The sequence below is a fragment of the Sinohyriopsis cumingii genome, chromosome 5 (genome assembly GCF_028554795.1).
Source record: "Sinohyriopsis cumingii isolate HCF-2022 chromosome 5, ASM2855479v2, whole genome shotgun sequence".
NCBI lineage: Eukaryota > Metazoa > Mollusca > Bivalvia > Unionida > Unionidae > Sinohyriopsis > Sinohyriopsis cumingii.
Window position 1 is genome coordinate 117,571,085 of NC_142965.1, and position 21,305 is coordinate 117,592,389.

The window sequence follows — 21,305 nt, forward strand, 5'->3', positions numbered from 1 at the left end:
TGCCACCAACGCCCTTTCTCACATTCGCTACTCTTAATCGGTAAAGATAACAAAATTGTTTAGAAAAGGTATGTCATGGCTACGACGACGACTACGACAACGACGACGACGAAGAAGAAAGGATAGAAACAGAAGAAATAAGAAGAGTAAAGACCATTCTTCTACCAAATAAAGTTTACAGTATCTAGTCCTGTATTCAGAGTTTTGTCGGACTTTAACATCTCATAAAAGATGTTTTGAACTTTATCAAATTTAATTATTCCAGGGATATGTGTTTTAGCAGAAAACACTTACTGTTAGAACGGAATCTTCTACTTGATTTAACTTAATATATTTGTGCGTACCAAATTAAGTATGACACTTACAGATATGAACAGTTCCTTGATTTTGGTCTTGTGATCAATAATAGATTTAACGAAAATTCCCGGAAAGGGTATTGTAAAATGATAACGTCATGATGGGAAAAGAGGACATGTACACTGACTTGAAGAAAAAGAATGCGTTCTGCTTAGTAAAACTTGCTTTAGAAGTTAAATAATAAAAAAATATGTTTTAAATTTACATTCTTCAAAAGTGGACGTTTTTTCCACTTCATTTTATCCAATTTAATCAAACACAATCATGCCCAAGTATTTGAATACACTGTCTTTTAATGCAATTTTTCAGACCGAACAATCGGGTACCACGTGCTACATATGAACTTTGATTGGTCTAACAGGTGTTGTCTCGATGTTTACCTGTATTTTTCAAAATGTGAGTGGTCGGGTAGGTGTTGTCCCGATCTTTACTAGTAAGTATTTTTAAAAATCTGATTGGTCAAGCAGGTTTTGCCTCGATGTTTACGAGTAAGTTTTTTTTCTTCAAAGCTTATAGACGCATTCAATAAGTCACACTTTGCGTATGTTGGATTGTTTTCCTTATCAGACGTGACGTCATAAGAGGGTTTTAGCTGAACATTGATAAACAAAGCCATTTCACAAATCCACGTATCCATATTTTTAACGTATTTTCTATATTCTTTTATTTATTTTTAAAGTACAGTTTATTTTTGGAAAAAAGAAAAAACATTGGTTTCTTGATATTTGTCAATGGATAGCTCACTTGATTTTCGATCATGGTCTAATAATGGAATACATGATAACATAGTTTTAATTCTAATTTTATTAGATTATTTTAATCTTTTTAATTTTTGATATAAATGTTGTGATAGTTGTTCCGATTTAGATTAAACTGAAGCTTTATCTCTGACATATATTGGTCTAATGGGGGGGGGGGGGGGGCATATATTAGTTACATTCCTTACAGTAATAGAGAATAATGCGTTTTTCATTGATCCATTTAAAAAAATCTTAATTTTAAATGTCCATCTGCATTTCTGAACTACATTTTACGCGCAGGGTTTCCTTGAAAATATAGTAATTTACTACTTCATAGAATGCAATAATCATTTGATCTCGACATTTTGTTGGTTCAAATCGAAACTATTAAAGACATGCCAAAACATTTAATCAACGCAGATTTTTACATTTGCACAACTTAGACTTAACGGATTTCCTTGTCAAACACATCACTCTGCATGATTCCTTAATTAATTGAAAAGAAACACACAAAAAAAGTTTTCTCACACATGCCGATAAGAACGAAATATTTATAACCCCGTTTCTTTGATGTCCGTTTTATCAACGCACGGCTTGTCTTACCGGGAAAGCTAAGTAAGGATCTTCAGACATTTATAACAAGACTGTCAAAGAATATTTATAAAACCACAACGAACATGCAGAATTGACTTTTCTATCTCACTCTATCGACACAGCTAGCAATTATTTCGGTGCAGGTGTGGGTTTTATACGTAATCTTCTATTACGAGGGAGTGTTATCTAAAACTCCAACTTAACTTAATGAGTCTTATTATATGATCGTTAATGGGCAAAGAGTTATGAGCTAATTTGGTTCCTCTCTTCTGCTATTAATACTGGGAGGTGATTAATCAGGTGTCAAGGTTCACCTGTCAATAACTGTGCCAGGTCATAACCTAGGCCAACCAGATCATCAAATCCCGACAAGATGCAATTTTCTTCGAAGGCAGTTAAATTCACACCAACAACGGACAAAATCTACACTCCCTTTTAATAGTAACGTGTTGTGTTTTGAGTCTCCCTTGATACCATACATCGATTTGTCCACTGATTGCATAACTGCACAATATATTAAACTGGTCAAGCATTTTTCATACGTCAGTACGTACCTGCAGCTAAGAGAAACACTAACCATTTCACCATAGTGAACCATGCAATAGTACACATCTGAAATAAATACCATAGGGTGTGCTATGTTTTGTTCGACGTTTGTTTTTCTCCACTCTCAATATTAAGGTTTTGTCCTTATTCAGTCAACTTAACAAGGAAACTCACCAAGGGCTCCACAACAAACTTTTTGTACCCCCCCCTTACTATCACTTTATTTTCAAAACTTCTTTTCTTGGTTGGGCCGGGCTTTCAACACGGCCCGGCCCCACAGCACAGCTGTACCTGCTACCACTGTAGTTCCGCCACTATTCAGAAGGAATATGCTGACTCCACTGATACATGTTTAATACACCTTTGTGATCATAGTATGGCCCATCTGTCCAAAGGTTTTTGGATCATAGTATGGCCCATCTGTCCAAAGGTTTTTGGATCATAGTACGTCCCATCTGTCCAAAGGTTTTTGGATCAAAGTATGGCCCATCTGTCAAAAGGTTTTTGGATCATAGTATGGACCATCTGTCCAAAGGTTTTTGGATCATAGTATGGCCCATCTGTCAAAAGGTTTTTGGATCATAGTATGGACCATCTGTCCAAAGGTTTTTGGATCATAGTATGGACCATCTGTCCAAAGGTTTTTGGATCATAGTATGGCCCATCTGTCCAAAAGTGTTTGAATGCTAAAGATGGAGGACAGAGTGAAATAATGAGGACTAATCATGTTCATATTTCTTGTTTCAAAATGGGAAATGCTTATCCATGTATTATATGAATTAAAAATTTGTTAAACTTAGTGATCATCGCCGTTTTGTCACTAGAGAAGGAAATGTAATTTTGCTACATCATGTGTTAGTAGCATAGCTCCCTATTTCCGTATTACACCGTAAATAATTGGAATCTAGTTGTATCAATGGCATTTCAGAGATCATTTAAAAAATCGAATGTTAAGTTTACTTTTTAAAGCAGAGTCCAACGCTATTTATACTATTATGAATTCGTTTGTTTTGATGTGCTTAATTAAAAAAATCGGTTGTCAAGTTTTATAGTATTTAATAGTAATTTCTCATTTAGTCGAATATATAATTTTATTTTATAAATGTACCCTGGCCAAAATCTTGACCAGTCAAGACCCAATTAGTGGGCTATGTTTGTTTCTTCTGTATGTGCTGTGTCAATGTTACCGGACTTGTTATTAGTTATATATACTTGTGATGTTATTTGCTGAGCCGGGCCCCGAGTGGTCGAGTGGTCGTTAGCGCTCCCCGTTACGGATCACTGCCATCTCACCTCTGTCTGCGTGGGTTCGAGTCTCGAATTTGGCTGTGGGTATGTGAGAAAGCTTGCCAGTAGTGGTTCTTTCCGGGTTTTCCCGGTTCTTCCTCCATCATTAATACTGGCCGCTATGTATAGCATATCGTGTGCTGAAAAATAGCGTTAAACCCTACAACAACAACAATTTGCTGAGCCTGCCTACATAAACGTATTATGTTGTTCTTATTTCTTTCTTTCTTTATTTACTTATTTAGTTGTAGTTTTAAACATTTTCAAAACACACATTTATATCAAAAGTACAGCTGGCTCTAGAAACTCAAAGGGCTCTGTGATTGTGCTGCTAATCTTGAAATGTGGTGAAAACCACATAATCAGAAATAAAGCCAAGGACATTGGATGGCTGACCACCATCGTAAAGCACGTGCTGGTTCCCGAAATTTAACCAGGCACTGCACAAATACAAAGTGAGCATATACACCATTTCTCAATCTAGGCTCATGTTTTTGCACTTAGTTGCATTTCGTGGCAAGATAAAAATAGGGAAGCCATAAAAAAATAATACAGTGTCCCAATTTTCTGTGTGAAGGTGATTTCGAAGGATAAATAATTTATGCTCTAATAATAAACGTATGGTCATTACTGGGCACAACATTTTTCAAAGTATACTCACTGGAACTAGTCTTAACACGAGTATAAATGTGTTGAAATTGTATTATAACGTCCCTATTACATCGAAAATTCCAAACACTTATCCTCAGATATACCATCAATTCTAACCATAGTCATTTGCCATGATGCGTAACCACACCTCGAGAAAAAAGAAAGCAGAGAAAAATCTTTGAATGGTCAATTATAGATTAATGCAAATGACTTCCTGGAAAAAAGAACAGACAAGCCAACCAATCATCACAATCAAATAGTTGTCTGAAATATGGATGAAATTTAGCATCTTCTCTGTGGAGAGGTGATCGTCATAAAAAAAAAAAATATTGATAGAGGTACGAGTGTAGGTCAAGATATTGCAGACATAATTATATTGCCATCCAAATTTAAAATTTTAATATATTTTATATTAATCTGCCAATGATTTAAACATAAAACCGTTTGTCCATAACACACATCGTATGTGTTGCTTATAAGTCGCGTCGAACCGCCAACAACACAGGCAATGATCTGCCGTCGTATACTGCGCTGGCATAACACGATTTTTTAATGTTTCTTCTGAAAAACTGCATAGACCCAGATTATGGGACAACATAGTTGGATCTTACAGCCTGGAACTGAACTAGACTTGTAAGCTAGTATATACTGTAACTGGTGCATTTACAAGTACAGAAGGAAGGCTGGTATATATAATCCAATGCCTCGTTCCAAAAGACGAGTGAATAAATACGGCCACTATTTTAGGACTAATTTCAATGAATAAGCTTTTCTTGTTTGCTGTCTGTGCAACTGTGAACGATAACGTACCTGCAAAATATGATTACAAAACAATTTAAGAGCTGCGTTTAATAAATGAAATATACACAGGCGAATTAATATTTTGCAGCAATCAACTCGTTGTCATGATTTCATTACACACGTTGATCTATCTAAATAACCAACCGTATCGGCTGTACAAGTACATGCATGTGCTTCAATGTTTCAAATTCGATATTTCGGTCGTGCCATTAAAAAGGTAAATAAAACGAACGTGGAACAAAGAGAAAAGTCTTTAAGACCAGACACCTTTGTATCACAAGGAACTTATTACCAAACAATGACTGAATCAATTTCTGGGGAAGTATCGGTTCATGCATTCTGAAATAGTCGTCACTCTGCGTTTTCTTAATTTCTAACACTACAGTGAATCTAGCTAGTTTCAAAATTATATTACCAAACACTGAGGTTTCATTTTCTGAGAAGACAGCTTCCGAAATCTCAAAAGGCACACAATCACGAATATTCTCTGCAATTTCAAATGCAGTGATTACAAATGTGTGATCAAAAGTCATTTGCATTATTTATTTATTTTTAAACTACTAAAATAAATCAATATTGGTGGAAATATAAACTTTGTATTTTTGGCAGATCTGATGACTCGTGTTTTTCAATCGCTTGCTCTCTCTGATAATATTTGCTTTATTAAAGTTTGCTTCAGACGTCTTTTTATCGTTTCATCTAGTAGTTTGGTTAATACAGAAAACAGTAAATGATTACTCAGTTGTTACCTTGGCAAAAACGCAGTTAACGAACAGAACTGGGATGTAAATGTTGCGTGATAGTAACATACCCTTAAATACAATTTACCATGTATCACTGTATTTTTATAAAAAGAAAGATTATATTAAAAAGGTTTCATTTGTTTGATATACCGTTTATAAACAATGTGATTTTCCGATATTAACGATAAAATATTTGTAGTATAACATTTTCAGTGACCTCGTCGTTGCAGTATATGATAGTAGCAGCAGCAGCATTAATAGTAGGTTTTCATCGTCGCGGTTGTTGCAGTATAGTCGTGGTACGTTAAAAATAGTGTTTGTAGGGTTTAAAGCCATTTTTCAGCCCAAGATAGGCTATACATGGCGGCCAGTATTAATGGTGGAGGAAGAATCCGGGGAAACCCCCGAAAGAACCACCAACCCACGAGAAGCTACTGTCAAGCTTTCTCACATACCCACATTGGCCGAACCCGAGACTCGAACCCATCCAGACAGAGGTGTGATGGCAGTGATCCGTAACGGTGAGCGCTTTAGACCATTCGGCACCCCCGTTGCAATAGTAGTAATTGTATGACACAGTATCAGTAGTAGTAGAGGTAGACAAACAAGTTGTTCTCCACCTTTTTGTTTTTGTTTGACTGGTGGAGAACAACTTGTTGGTCTATAGTAGAGGTAGCAGTAATAGTAGTAGTTGTACGTTTTCACTGCCGTCGTAGTAATGGTATGGTGGTAGTTGTAGTAGTGCATTCTCACTGCCGTCGTTGCAGTACTACGGGTAGTAGTAGTAGTTGTTGTACGTTTTCATCGCCGTTGTCGTTGCTGTCTTAGTAATGGTATGGTGGTAGGTGTAATAGAAATGTTATGATTGTATGAATGTTAGTAGAGTAGGAGTAGAAATGGTATATATGTGTGTGTGTTTGTGTGATTAAGATTTTTAACGTAGCTTTAACAATTTTTCAGTCATATTGCCACAATGTCTGCAGTGTCTAATTAGACAAGTTAACTTTTTTATTTTCAGATTATTCATTACCATGTAGTAATGGGGGGGGGGGGACGGAGTTAAGATGAGAGTCACGATGCAGTAACATAAAGCAATAGGTACTAGATACTCATTTATTGTCAAAATAATTGATGATGAAAACGTACAGTTTAACTCTCATCCTTGTGGGCTCGCATATTATTGTTTACTACTACCTGTGGCGATCGAAAATGACAAATGTTCTATTCATGTAAGAAGTGTAGGTCACTCGAGTTGCCCTACGTCAAATGCGCATGACCATACAGGATGCGGCTCTGGGATAGGTTTGGCCAGCTAAAAATAGAATCTGACAATGACCTATAGCCTATCGTGAGCTAAAAATGACGTTAAACTGACAAACTACTGTACGTGTGACATAATATTCATTACAGTCATTCTTGGCATATCAATACAGATGCCGTTATATTTATTTTCAGCAACTAGAGGTATAACTCTCTCTGAGATGTTATATTTATTTTGAGCCACTCAGGGCATAACTCTTGTGACATATGCAAATAAGCAGCTCTGACCTGGGAAGAACTCTTTGTAGCCATTAACTGCTCTGAGTCCAGGCCTCATCGTCTTATGAGACTGTGGGGCCTCATGGGAAATTAGAAGTCCAAGTGAGAAAAGAGGGAACTGATTAGTGTGCATTAATCATGACATCTAAAGTAAATAAAATTACAATGTAGTAATATTTATTATTAGTTTTATTATTACGTTTTTGTTTCATATATATTTTCACTTTTCTCTGTACTGAAAGAATAATGAATTTATTACTGCTTGTAATTAACTTGTTTGAGACTAATAGTGATTTGTTTCTTTTCATTTCATTTTGAAATAAAATATGTTAAAAAATATATTTACAGGAACCAGTTTAAAAATATTGAGTGTCCATGATGTGCTGAAGTGCCTACCTACCACAATGGACTTTGCTTTTGAAATGTCACTTTGGACTGGCTGTGACTTGAAAGTTGATCCCAAACTTTGTTTTGTTTTAGGATGTTCACTTTAGACATAAAACAATATTAAATAGACATTTACTGAACAGCTAATAACATAGAGTAAAACCTGCTCTAAATGCCACCTCTGTAAGACAGCCACATTTTTAAGATCCAACATAACACATTCCATATAACAACTATCATTATATCACAGCTGGTTTAAGTAAGTCATAACGTGGCTTTGTTATTCAGGTTTCATTGTAATGGACAAATGGCTGAAGATACGAAAGTTATGCCAGCATAAATAGGTCACAGTGACATAGTTTTAATATGGCAAGTAACATTTTGGGACTTGCATTCACATATCAATTCTCGAGTGTAGGTGAAACTGGGTCCAATATATTGTGTACAACAAATGTATGAAGCCTGAACAAAATGGTCAAAACATTATACATATCCAAAATACTTAATTGGCAAGTGAATAATAACATATTCCTGTCTTATGTCACAATCTGTTTGGAAAATAACTTTGCATAGGGGTTAACACACTATCACATCTTGTCTTTGTTCCCATAACTGCTTGGAATAAAATGTCATATTTCAACCTATGTCCACAGTGACTATTAAAATAATTACCCATGGTAACTATTCTTGTAACTACCCAATCATAGTGACTATTCAATTACCCTTAGCAACTATTCAATTACCCATGGTGACTATTCAATTACCCATAGCAACTATTCACTTACCCATGGTGACAAATCAATTATCCATAGTGACTATTCAATTACCCTTGGTGACTATTCAAACAATTACCTGCAGTGACAATTCAAACAATTACCCATAGTGACAATTCAAACAATTACCCATACTGACTATTCAAACAATTATCCTTAGTGACAATTCAAGCAATTATCCATAGTGACAATTCAAACAATTACCCACAGTGACAATTCAAACAATTATCCATACTGACTATTCAAACAATTATCCACAGTGACAATTCAAACAATTACCCATACTGACAATTCAAACAATTATCCAAACAGTTACCAACTTCAGTCTTGTTACCAGAGCTGTACCATAAAAAAGCCAATGTTTGTTTGTTTCAATTTAACAAATCTGTCACAGGTGTTTGTGTTGTTTTGCACACCTTTAAATTAGTGACTTTCTAGTCCATGCTTGACAATCATAGCTGCCAATCTTTCAGGCTTGCAATGAGTGAAAATAGGGATAAAAAGTAGTGAATTTGGACATGAATTAGTGAAAAATACCATGACAATAACTCCGTTCACTCTGACTGTCAATATTACACTATATCAATATCCCAATATAAAACTAAAACACTACATATATGCAGAAATATATCTGCATTTCTATCTATTATGGTATTCATAAACTTCACTTGTTCTTGTGGTTATTTATCAAGACATGATACTCTGGCAGACATGAACTTCCTCAACAGCTTGATCGTAAATTTGTTTTCTAAAGAGTTCAGACTTCTTGCCTGCTGGCTGATCTAGGTGACTAACATTGCTGACAAATTTTCTGCAGCTAAGGAGGCCCTACTGTCTGTCCTCACTAGAAAAAATACTCTTTCGCTGTCACTGTTGTTGTGAATAATGCACAGGAGCTGCAGCACTTCTGGTTTTTCCAAAGGAAAATTTGGAAATGATTGTCAGAACAAATGTTTAGCATGGTCTCCAGCTGATAAAGGTAGACTGTGTTAAACAAGAAAACTCACAAATAATGCTTCAGCTTTGGTAGCTTGCAGGTCTTCCACTATTGGCTTAAAATATTCCAGAGCTGAAATCAAATTCTTAATTGTTCCAAATTTTACGTGTTTTTTGCAACCTATGTGCTTCCTCACATCATCTCTACCACCATGCCCAATACTAAAATTTGTGGCACACTGTGTGCAAAAAGCATGATGTATATCAATGTTTCATGGTAGAATGCGCAGCAAATTTTTGATACATTTCAAATTAAACTTCACTTTTTGAGCAAAAAATTTAGTTTTCCTTGGTGGTGAAAACATGCGATGCCGAACGATAACTCAAATCAGTATTAGTGACGCATGTGCTGAACAAAATTCCGGTTAGGCCACCATTTCTCTCAAAAGCGTTTGTAAAACTACTCTTATACATATAGATTAAAATAGGATAAAATGCTTGCTACTGGGCCAACTGTACTAATTGGCTGTAGTTCTACTAATATCGCAATCAGCAGTACCAGACAGTTTTGGCAACCGCCAATATCACGACTAGCGCTTAACAGGAAATCAGTTATTTTATTAAAGATTTAAATAATTGAGAATTGAAGAAATCATGAATTTTTGGCTTGCGGTGTGAATACATGAATCACTGAAAAAGTTGTGAAAATCACGCCAAATTCATGAGAGTTGGCAGCTATGGACAACTGCCACACTCATCAAGGTTTTCAATTTTCCAAGGATACTTCTCTTGGACATTATTCTGGAATATCATTCCAGGTCAATGGAAATTTTTAAAGACCGTTAACCTAAGATAAAACCTTACCTTCAATACAGTGACTCTTGACCTTCCTAAACTCAACAACTGAATGGTGACCCTGACATTTGTTTTATCCACATATCAATTCAATTCTACCAATGGAATTGGTCTAAGATTTTTTATTTCTTGATTTGCAGAAAGAGGTAAAAATCATTAATAACAATCTGGATTGTTGATATTAATTTTGAATGAAAAGGAACTTGTTCAGAAATCACTCTCATAGAATGTAATTAAGAACATCTAATACAACTGTTTTTCTAAAGAGTACAGTTACACTATACAGGTGTCTGTCATTAAATAAACAAAACAAAAAACAATAAAAAACAAAAAGAACTTCTTAAACATTTACTCTGAATTGATTTTAATAGGTTACCTATTGATTTTGTTTTTGTGGCAGTAAATTTATAAGCCCAAAGAAACAATGATCTTTTTGTGGAAGCAATAGGAATCCTTCCTTAACCCACATGTTTAAAACCAATATAAATGCAATATTACTCAAACCACAGAAATATATATATATATTCATTAAATTAAATAAATTAATTGATAAAAACAATAGACGGATACAACCATTCTTGATCCCACAAATGAATCATTTGCAAACTGCTTTGTACATGATAAAGCTCACACACAATACATTTCAAGCACTACTGTTGTTCCAATCCACATGGTCAAGGGCATATTCATAATGATTTAATACATACATGTATAGTTAACATGGTCTCGAAAGACCATTTCCTCAATGCACATATTTAGTATATAGTTATAACCTGTCATGAGAGATTGCAGTTTTTGAAAGACCATGATATTTTGGCAGAAAGGGTGGTCTTTCAAGACAGGTTCCGCTGTATATGGATATTTGAATATCTAGGGATTATTTAACTGCATGGTTGTCTGTGAAGGCTTAAACCATTGTTGTTTTGGTAGTTCATAAACATCATTATCTTAATTGGACTAAGATGAATCAGACATATTATTACACCCCATAAAAACAACAGCATCAATGACTTAAGTACTGAATATCATGTGACAGGGAACAAACCACTGTGTCATGCTCACATGTGTTTTCTTGTCTTGTCTAATTCTGTATAATAAACAATTTTATTGCCCATCTTTGAGGAGATATGAGGATTTGTTCACCAATGACAAGTCTTGTTCCATTACGGGTTTGTTATTAAGGAATACGACTTGCCTTGGGTGAATACATTTTCATATTATCTCCCCATTCCACAGGCAATAAATGTATTATGTTCATCAGAAATTTGTTCATGGAACACAGTCCCTGCCAGTGACCTTCTTTTGATACCATCATGTTAAGAAAAATCCCATACAAAGCTGCATAAATCTGCAGCCACCAATATCCCAGACACTGACTGATATGAAGCCCAAGATGCTGGCATGAAATATAAACCAGTGTGACCATCTTTTTAAAAAAAGACAACATAATGATTTTGAACCATTAAAATCTGAGAAAGAAAGGTCCAGAATGCCTAAGCTGGAACATATTCCAAAAATTTGTGCTTATTTCTGTTTTGGATTTCTAACATTGCTTTAACAATTTTTCAGTCATACTGCTATGATGTTTGGAGTGTGGAATTTTACAGTGGCATCAAGCCACATACATGTAGCATCATGTCCCACCCAGTCACATTATCCGGACACCAGGCCAACTAGTCCTAATACTAACCTCTTAATGCTGAGTGACTAGCAAGGCAGCGGTTTGTACCATTTTTATAAGTCTTTGGTGTGACTTGGCTGGGGTTCAAATTCACGACCTCCTGCATCCAGGGAGGACACTCTAACTACTAGGCCACCAGCGTGATCCTATTCCAAAATGTAATGCATAAACTACCTTAACCCAACTTTTGATTATAAACCTTCGGTACTAAAAGTCCTTGTTTTGTAAAAATGTTATGACATTGATAAATGTAAAGAGAAGTTAACTTTCACAGTATTTCCTCTAGTTATTTAATGAACAAACCCAATTCTTGATAGCACGTTGCAAGATGCACCAAGCAAGTTCAAGACTTGGCAGCAGAAACAACTGAGACATTGACCTAACTGTAAAAGTGAACCGAAATCAGAAAGGCTAGAAATGCTGGTCACAGTGATCCATGGTTTTAGACCAAACAAAATGCATTCATAAAGTTGTGCGACTCTGTGATCAGCCACGTCTGAAAAATAGAAAATTTAACCAGTAAATTATAAGTCACTGTAGCCTGGATTACGTAGGATGGTGTTGTGATCACCGAGATGCAAGGATGGCCATGGGGAACATCTGGTAATGGAAGCATGATAATATATGAGTGTGTGTTTGCATGTGTGTGTGTGTGATTTGGATTTTTAACATAGCTTTTAAAAAATTTCAGTTATATTGATACAATGTCTGTTTGTAGTGTGGCAGTTTATAGTGATGTCTAGCATTGGGGCATCATGCTGTAGACATGTAGCATGATGACCCACCCAGTCATATTATTCTGACACCAGGCCGACCAGTCCTAACACTAACCTCTTAATGCTGAGCACCTAGTGAGGCAGTTGTTAGTAATATTTTTATAAGTGTTTGGTATGATTCGGCCTGGGTTCGAACAGGCGACCTCCTGCATCCGAGGCGGATGTTATAACCACTAGGCCAATGGAGTGGGCAATTATATACGGAAAGAAATATTTTTAAATAGTATATATATTTTATTAGATGCATGATTTATAAGTGAGGCATTAAGTTTCATTGTGAACATACTGCTAATGCATATATAGTATTATTAATAATGACAAGTATTTGAACTTCCTCAACAGAAGAACTTCAGTCAATTAACCAATGCACTATGTCTGCACTATATACTAGATGAATTTTAACTATAGTATCTTTTATCTACTTCTTCTTGAAAAAGGACATCAAAGATCTTTGCGTTGTTCCAGCTCCTTTTGAGGGAGAGCCCTTCTTCTTTGGGGATGGCTTCTTCTGTACAAAAAAAATAAATACAGGATTAACTATTTGCCTAAAGAAAACTGCCAATGGTGACATGATCAAACTGCAAACCATGAATGCTGTAAATTCATTTTTATTCATGAGGCATTAATCTTTGATGATTTTTTGTGTCTCTAAACCTTGGAACAACACATAAATATCTGCTTGTGTAACATTTATGGGTGCAGTGCTCCATGTGGCACATTTAATGCTATCAGCAATGAAATGCAGGCATAGCAGACTACTTCAGTGAAGGAGAAAACGACCGAAACACAAACCCCAGCCATAATGTTGATGTTCCACAAACTGGCTCTGAGACAGACATCATAAATCCATAAAATGTATTCTTTTTCAATTTTGGTGCATAACATTTCTGTGAAAAATAAAATTTGCAAACCAAAATATTCCATAATATTTAAATCCATCTGATTAGATTATTGTAAAAATATGTTATTACTATCAGTAACATGTTTACCATGTTTACATAATGCGTGTGAATTGAAAACAGTGTGCCAAAAGAAATTGATAAATGAAAGGCAAAAGGAATGCAATTGAAAAATGAATGCATTCTGATGAAAATGGAACTTAAAATAAATTATTTTTTAACATGTGATCGTTTCCATGGTTGAAAGTCCGCTTGAATAATAATTCAGAATCAGATCCTTTTCAACTTAAAATTGTTCATCGCATATAAGCCATGACATTAATCTTGTTGAGAAAGATGCCAGGGGGCCCTGAGTGGCCAAGTGGTCTAAAGTGCTCACCGTTCCAGATCAATGCCATCTCACCTCTGTGTGCATGGGTTAGAGTCCAAGGCTCGGCTAACGTGGGTACGTGGGAAAGCCTGCCAGTAGCTTCTCGTGGGTTGGTGGTTCTTCCCTGGGTTTTCCAGGGTTCTTCCTCCACCAGTTATACTGGCCGCCATGTATACCCTATCTTGTGCTGGAAAATGGCGTTAAACCCTAGAACAACAACAACAACAAGAAAGATGCCAATGATGTAATGACATCATCACAATTGGTTATATCTGTAGCCCTTATCAGAACAAAATTAAATAAATACAATTTTTGACAGATACTCAAACAACTATATTTTTTCACTATTTGATATTGTGGATATATCCTTATGATTACAGGACAAATATAAATATGCATTTAAATGGGATATGTTTCTAAAAGCAAAAACATAAAATCCCCCCACCCACCCAATTAATGCCATTCTTTGATACCAGTATGAGAGTGCTATCCCTTGATCCAACGGGAGAGTACTTGATAATACTAACAGAATTTTTATAAATACAAATAAATTAAAATATTATACAAGTTATAATACTTTTAATTCATACTCTATAGAGAGCTAAACTCAGGTCCACAGAAAAATGGCACCATCACCATGTCTGCACACACCAACCCCTATACCATCTCAATCATGCAAACACAACAAATGATGCTGGTCAGTGGTATAGGCATTACTGCATAGCAGACACACCTGCATGCTGACCTAGTAATAAAATCTCAGTAAAGTACTTCACCATTCCTAGGTCAGACTAAATATATAGACCTTTTTAAAAAAAGATGTAAAAATGTAGAAAAATTCTGTACTGGAATGAAAATTAAGTCAAGCCATCTATATTCACCTAAAAACATGCATCACAAATTCTCTTTGTTTGCCACAAATTGTTTTTGATAAAATGAGCTAACTTTTGTCCCAAAAAGTTAAAAGTCCAATTTAAAAACTCTCTAAAAGATGGAATAATTGCTGTAATAGTTTACCAAATTTAAATTGCCCAATTCAAGTAATTTTTGCATAATCATGATTTCAAGACTGTTGTAAAAAATGTCAAAAAAGATATAAAAAATATAAGAAAGATAGAAATTGACAGAAGGTCACAAAAAATAAGCTGATCTGCACAGTAATACAAATAAACCTGCCAAATATAAGTTGTCTCCCTTGTAATTTTTTGCATCAACGTACTGACAAGGTTTTGCCAAAAAAGATCCTGAAAATTCAAATGGGTCATCCACACATAAGAGAGAGAGACAGTGAGAGAGAGAGAGGGAGAGAGAATAAAATGTAACAGCATATTATCAGCAAATTGTAGTCATCAGGAACAAACTATCTGACAATTTCAGTTAACCCCATGCATGCAATTATTATACTAGATTTCTTTCTGTAATCAACAATTTTTCTTTTTGTAATCAACAATTTTAACTAGCTAAATCTGGTAAAATCTATATGGAATACTTTAGCCATACTAAAAAAACTTGCCTACTACACTCAGGTTTTCTGACCAATAATCCATCTGAATGTCTCCTGTGACACTTGTCTACTTTAACATAGATATTATAAGCCATGTAAATGGAATACTTCAAAAATAGCTACGGGTAATCATTTAATACTAGGGGTTGAGACTGTCATCATGAACTGCTCTTGCCAGAAATTTCGTGTGTATGCAGTATACTTTTACCATTTTATTTTAACATGATTGACATGTGATTTTGCTGTTACTGGTTGCTCAGTGCTAGAAGTGAATTGCTTGAAGATGTTCTATGAGGTCATTTGTGCAGGTTCCAAAAAACATTGATGTGATTTAGTTAACTGGACATAATCCTGAATGAAAGCTGCATGCATAATTTTATACAGTGACTGACTGAGGAGTTCTGCAACTTCTGACAAGTCTGGTAACTATTAAATAAAAGTCAAATGATGATATTTAACATATGTTTTGCACAACTAATCAATCTAAAGTAAAGTGCTTTTCCAGATCTCTAGCCAAGTTTTGCTAAAATACAAGACTGCTCCTGGTTTAAAACAAACCTTACTCCAGAGCTTTTTCAAGTATTCCCTGAAGGGTGGAAACTCTGTGATGTCGAACTAAATTAAAAATTATTATTCAGAAACCATTTTATTCTTTTTATTACAATGACCTTGACTATTGACCCCAAGATTTAACGGTTTTTCTCCTTACCCAAAGTACTAATCAGTCACAAGTTTGGTCCAAGTCTGTATTGTAGAACTAATGTTATTGTGCAGAAACCATTTTCTTATTCAGTCGTTGTGACCTTGACATGTGACACCTTAATCGATACACTTTCTTCTTACCCAAAATGCAAACCAGACAAAGATTTGGAAAAGATGGATAGTGTTAAACTATTGCTATTTTGCAGAAGAAAAACAAACTGGCAAATATCATGACCATGTATGCTCAGCCTTTTTCAGACCTGCCAACCCTGACAAGTCTGTCTCAGTAAGGCAGTTTAATTTTTTCTGTAAGATTTACCAGTTTTAAGGTGTAACAAAATATCATTAACTGCTATTGTAAAGCTGGAAAATGTAATTAAAAGTTTGACGCATCGATGATAAATATTATGTTCAACTGAAAAGTTTTAAAGGTCGCATAGACTTTATTTACCACTAGTACAGTTGCACAAGCTCTAGTTCCAAATCCTATGCAGCTCAATGGCTTGTTGCTATCTCTCAACTTGACATAATTCTTGGAAATTCTTTTCCATTTCACATGATGACAGCAATCATATCTCACATCACGAGTCATACTCAAATTGGCATTTCCAATAAACATAACTGTGTCCTTTCCAGCTTTTATTCACAAGAATCTGAATACACCTTTTTATTCTTCTGTGTCGATTATTAACACTTTTATAGAAGCTTATTTTCCCTTTCATATTAAACATGCATCTCTTTCTGGACGCCATTAAAAAAAACAATCTATAATCAATAGTTTGATTATGCAGATGCTTAGCATGAACAAATAGGTGCAGTTTAAAGCATCTGGGGTGCTGCTGTAAAATTAGTCTGGTTCCCTGATTAATTTCACTAATTCTAAGAAGAAACCTGGATCAAAATGAAACATGGATGAACCAATTATCAAGATTTTGTGGCAAAAATCATTTTCCCAGTTTTTGGTATTATGCTGTAAGTCCATATTTTAAGGGTAATTTTCGTACGACTTACGGCAAAATCATTTGAGTTGGCAGGTCTGCTTTTTCCATATAAAAGGTTTTGTGTCAATAAGAAGGGGTATGCAAAATGTTTTAAACTGGACTCTCATTCCATGCATTGGGCATAGCATGAATACCTCTGTTCCGAAGACGTCTGGCCTTCAGTGGCAGTCCAATGAGATCTATTGTTAAAAGTTTTACAGAAGGAGAAACAGCAACAACCTTAAACATGTGTTGATAATTGCTGGAACTCCACTCTAAATGTGTTTCTGCTAAACAATGAATGGGTACTTCTTATTTGTTCGTTTTAAAAGGTAAGATAAAGATCTCTGTCTCTAACAGCTCCATGCTTTCTGCTGCAGTTTTTGACCCCCAAACAAAATCTCTATCATTTGTTGTATAGATGAGGCATGAAAATGCAATTGTTGAGGTACACAGGGAAGGTATTTAAAAAAAAATATATCCCAGGGTACTTTGATATCACAGAGTTCATATTAAAATCACAAGAAAATTATTAATTGCATCTACTGGCGAGTACCCCATATTAAAAGTGCCTTCTCTGGGTAACAGGTATGTTTTACTGGAACAGCCGTGAGGTAAAAACTTTACTACTGACATGGAGAGATGGGAGTAATATTACAAAAGAATACCTCTTTCTTTCCTTTTCAAGTAAGAGACTGGCAGGGACTTAAAAATGAAATCCAAGCTATCCTACTTCTTTTCCTTCAAACCCTTACCTGAGGTGAAGACGGTTTTGCAGGGACTGGAGGTTTCTTGACAGGTTCCTCAACTTCAGAAGCATCTGTTGATTCGCTTTCCCAGACTTTCTCTGTGACTGTGGAGGACATGATTATGCAATAAATAAATGTATGCCTGTATATAATAGCATTTGATGGCACCTCGGCACAACAATGGCCATATAATGCCAATTACAAGTATATTTAAAACATATACAATTAAGAAATATATATATATATATTAAATCTCATCCTATTACATTGAGGCACATGCTTAATAACGCCACTGAGAACTGAAGAATCCTGTCAACTGAAAAATTGCCAAGAACTGGATAACCTTGTTTACTAACGATATTTCAAGTAAAACCAAAGTTAACCTTTTAGAAAATTTACCATTTTATTTTAGAGAGATTTTTCAGTTGATAGTGAAATGATCCGACCATCCATTCAGGAGTAGTAATAACATTTCCACTGGTGGCCATCTTGAATGTCTGCGTGGTATCATTTTCATTTAGGACCATCTAGATCATGGGATGAATGTGTGTGTAAAGTTTTGTGGCAATTCTCCAAGTAGTTATAGGAGGAGTAGTGATACAAAACTTGTGCTGACAGATGGATGACAAATATCAGACCATCCCATAAGATCTTCTAGTCCAGAGGTGGGCAAATTTTCCAGTGCAAGTGCCTCATACACAAATTTACACCTTGTCATGGGCCGTATAGTTCAATAAGTAAAATAATTAATATTTGAAATAGCAAAAACAAAAGGTTTTTCTAAATAACATAATTAATTTTCAGTTGTTAACATGTTGTTAATATTTGAAAACTTAAACTTACACTTCAAAAGAAGGACATTTATTTGATAAACAGAGTAACATAAACAAAGTCAGTGCGAATGATGACTTGTTCCTAGGCTGCATAAAAACTATTGGTGGGCCACATGTGGCCCACGGGCCATAGTTTGCTCACCCCTGTTCTAGTCTATGATGAGTACAGCAAAAAATATATAAACAGACCCAACAAAATGTCACTTTGTTTAACCAAATGGAGAAATGTCAGATACATTTTGACCCAACTGAAGAGCACTGGCTGCATATCAAAGGACTTCACTTGCCTCAGTTAGCTCATGGCTGTCTTAAGTAAGGAAACACTACAATACGGTGTATACAACAGTAATGAATCATATTTTGATATATGGGGGGCAAAATTTTCAAATCAAATAGACATGTGTGGCTGGTTCACTGTTCATGTAAGACATGGCTAAAGAGGGAGCCCTACCAAGAGCAAAATGTTAGGTCATTTAGAAAGAAATAAAATATGGGTTGCAAATACTCATACTTGTTTATTCAAGTATTTCAAACATGTATCACTACTGCAAGCACTTGTGTTATGGATTTACTAATTTCTGCAATAAATAATCATTTTTTTAAGCATTATTTTTTTGAATCAGTCACTGTAGAAAGCTGAGCTGTCCACAGGCTCCAGGCCAGTACCCTTATCAAGAAAACTGAACTGTCCACAGGCTCCAGGCCAGTACCCTTATCAAGAAAACTGAACTGTCCACAGGCTCCAGGCCAGTACCCTTATCAAGAAAACTGAACTGTCCACAGGCTCCAGGCCAGTACCCTTATCAAGAAAACTGAACTGTCCACAGGCTCCAGGCCAGTACCCTTATCAAGAAAGCTGAGCTGTCCACAGGCTCCAGGCCAGCACCCTTATCAAGAAAGCTGAGCTGTCCACAGGCTCCAGGCCAGCACCCTTATCAAGAAACCTTTACTGTCCACAGGCTCCAGGCCAGCACCCTTATCAAGAAAGCTGAGCTGTCCACAGGCTCCAGGACAGTACCCTTATCAAGAAACCTTTACTGTCCACAGGCTCCAGGCCAGCACCCTTATCAAGAAAGCTGAGCTGTCCACAGGCTCCAGGCCAGTACCCTTATCAAGAAAGCTGAGCTGTCCACAGGCTCCAGGCCAGCACCCTTATCAAGAAAGCTGAGCTGTCCACAGGCTCCAGGCCAGCACCCTTATCAAGAAAGCTGAGCTGTCCACAGGCTCCGGGCCAGCACCCTTATCAAGAAAACTGAACTGTCCAGGCTCCAGGCCAGGGCTCTTATTAAGAAAACTGGAGTGTCCCTGGTTAATCCGCAATATAAGTGCATGTGTCAATGTGTACAGACATGTATATTACACATTATAAATGATATAATTGCTTATTATAAGCCTAAAACAAAACATCAACTAAAATATTTCTTTTCACTTTAATGAAATGTGTACAATGACTTAAAGACTCCTGTGCAGATTCCCCAACACAATAATGAATCTAGGCTCATAGCTTTGTGGGGGTGTTTGAAGGTCCATACTAACATATCATTCATGAAAGATATAAAAATTGTTCTCAAATTGCAAGGGACACTGGCAATGAAATTATGGAAAAAAACTGGTCATAGATTTACCTAAGTAAAACAGGCAATTGAAATACTGGACTTAAAAAATTACTAACCTAAAAACCCATCTTTGTCCATAAATGTTTTCTTGACCTGCTTTTTCCGCCTGACTCGATGTTTTTCTGCAGTCATCACCTTTTCATCTCTCTTTTCCTTTGAAGATGATTTCATAATTATGTTTTCCTCTTTTTTTCCTATTTCCTCTTTTTCATTCACCTCTGCTGCTTCAGGGCTGGGAGATTCTGGAATGGGGGAGGGCTGCTTCACTGGAGATGGGACAGGACTGTCCTCTTCTATCTCAACTTCAGTAAACAAAGACAATACAATTAATGCTCACCAGGGGATAAATGATTAATGTTGACTGATTTGCCGACGAATACTGGTGGATAAAGACTGTTGCAAATTTCATTAACAAAAAGCTTGTGGAATCAATAAAACTTAAAATCTTTAACAGGGTAACCACAGACAAGTCTTAAAAGAAAGCCCTTTCATTTCTAATCAAATGTATGTTGGTTTGTTTCTATTCTAATACAGCATATTATGCTATTTAGAGCAGAAGCAACTGGAGTTAGGTTCCTTGCTAAAGGGAGAAGTATGTGTTAATCAAGGAATTGTGCCAAATTGGTGTCCTGAGGTGGCATGTGTTGGAGTAATCCTTGGAGGATCTCATGGTAGCCACTGGTCTGACCGAATAGTAGGCTTTAAACCTGCACCCTATCAAGTGCAAGACCAGCATTTTAATCACTGAGTTACTGTGGCTACTGACTCCATTGGTCATCTCTTATGATGTGCAGGAAAGCACACTGCACCTACTGTACAAGTCTGCTGGGGGTAAAAACCACATTTGAAAATATTTTAACCTGAATGTAATATAATTTCACTAGTCTCCAATAGCCATTGTAAATATTATCATGCAGAAAATATATAAACTTTTAATTGGTACCACATGGGTAGTTATGCACTGACAAATTGTGAAACCACCCACC

At 35.9% G+C, this 21,305-nt stretch overlaps 1 protein-coding gene across 1 annotated transcript in view; it reads right to left on the bottom strand.

Moving 5' to 3' along the window:
* Positions 1–12,879: 12,879 nt before the first annotated feature.
* The window catches only part of LOC149800053 (DNA polymerase delta subunit 3-like), a 49,850-nt gene continuing 41,424 nt past the window's right edge, over positions 12,880–21,305 (bottom strand). Inside the window, exons 12-14 of the mRNA XM_089959610.1 lie at positions 20,376–20,621; positions 17,877–17,974; positions 12,880–13,174 (exon numbers count right to left, since the gene is read on the bottom strand). Coding sequence (XP_089815736.1) covers positions 13,085–13,174; positions 17,877–17,974; positions 20,376–20,621 — 434 coding nt within the window. The 3' untranslated portion in view covers positions 12,880–13,084. The remainder of the gene's footprint in view (positions 13,175–17,876; positions 17,975–20,375; positions 20,622–21,305) is intronic.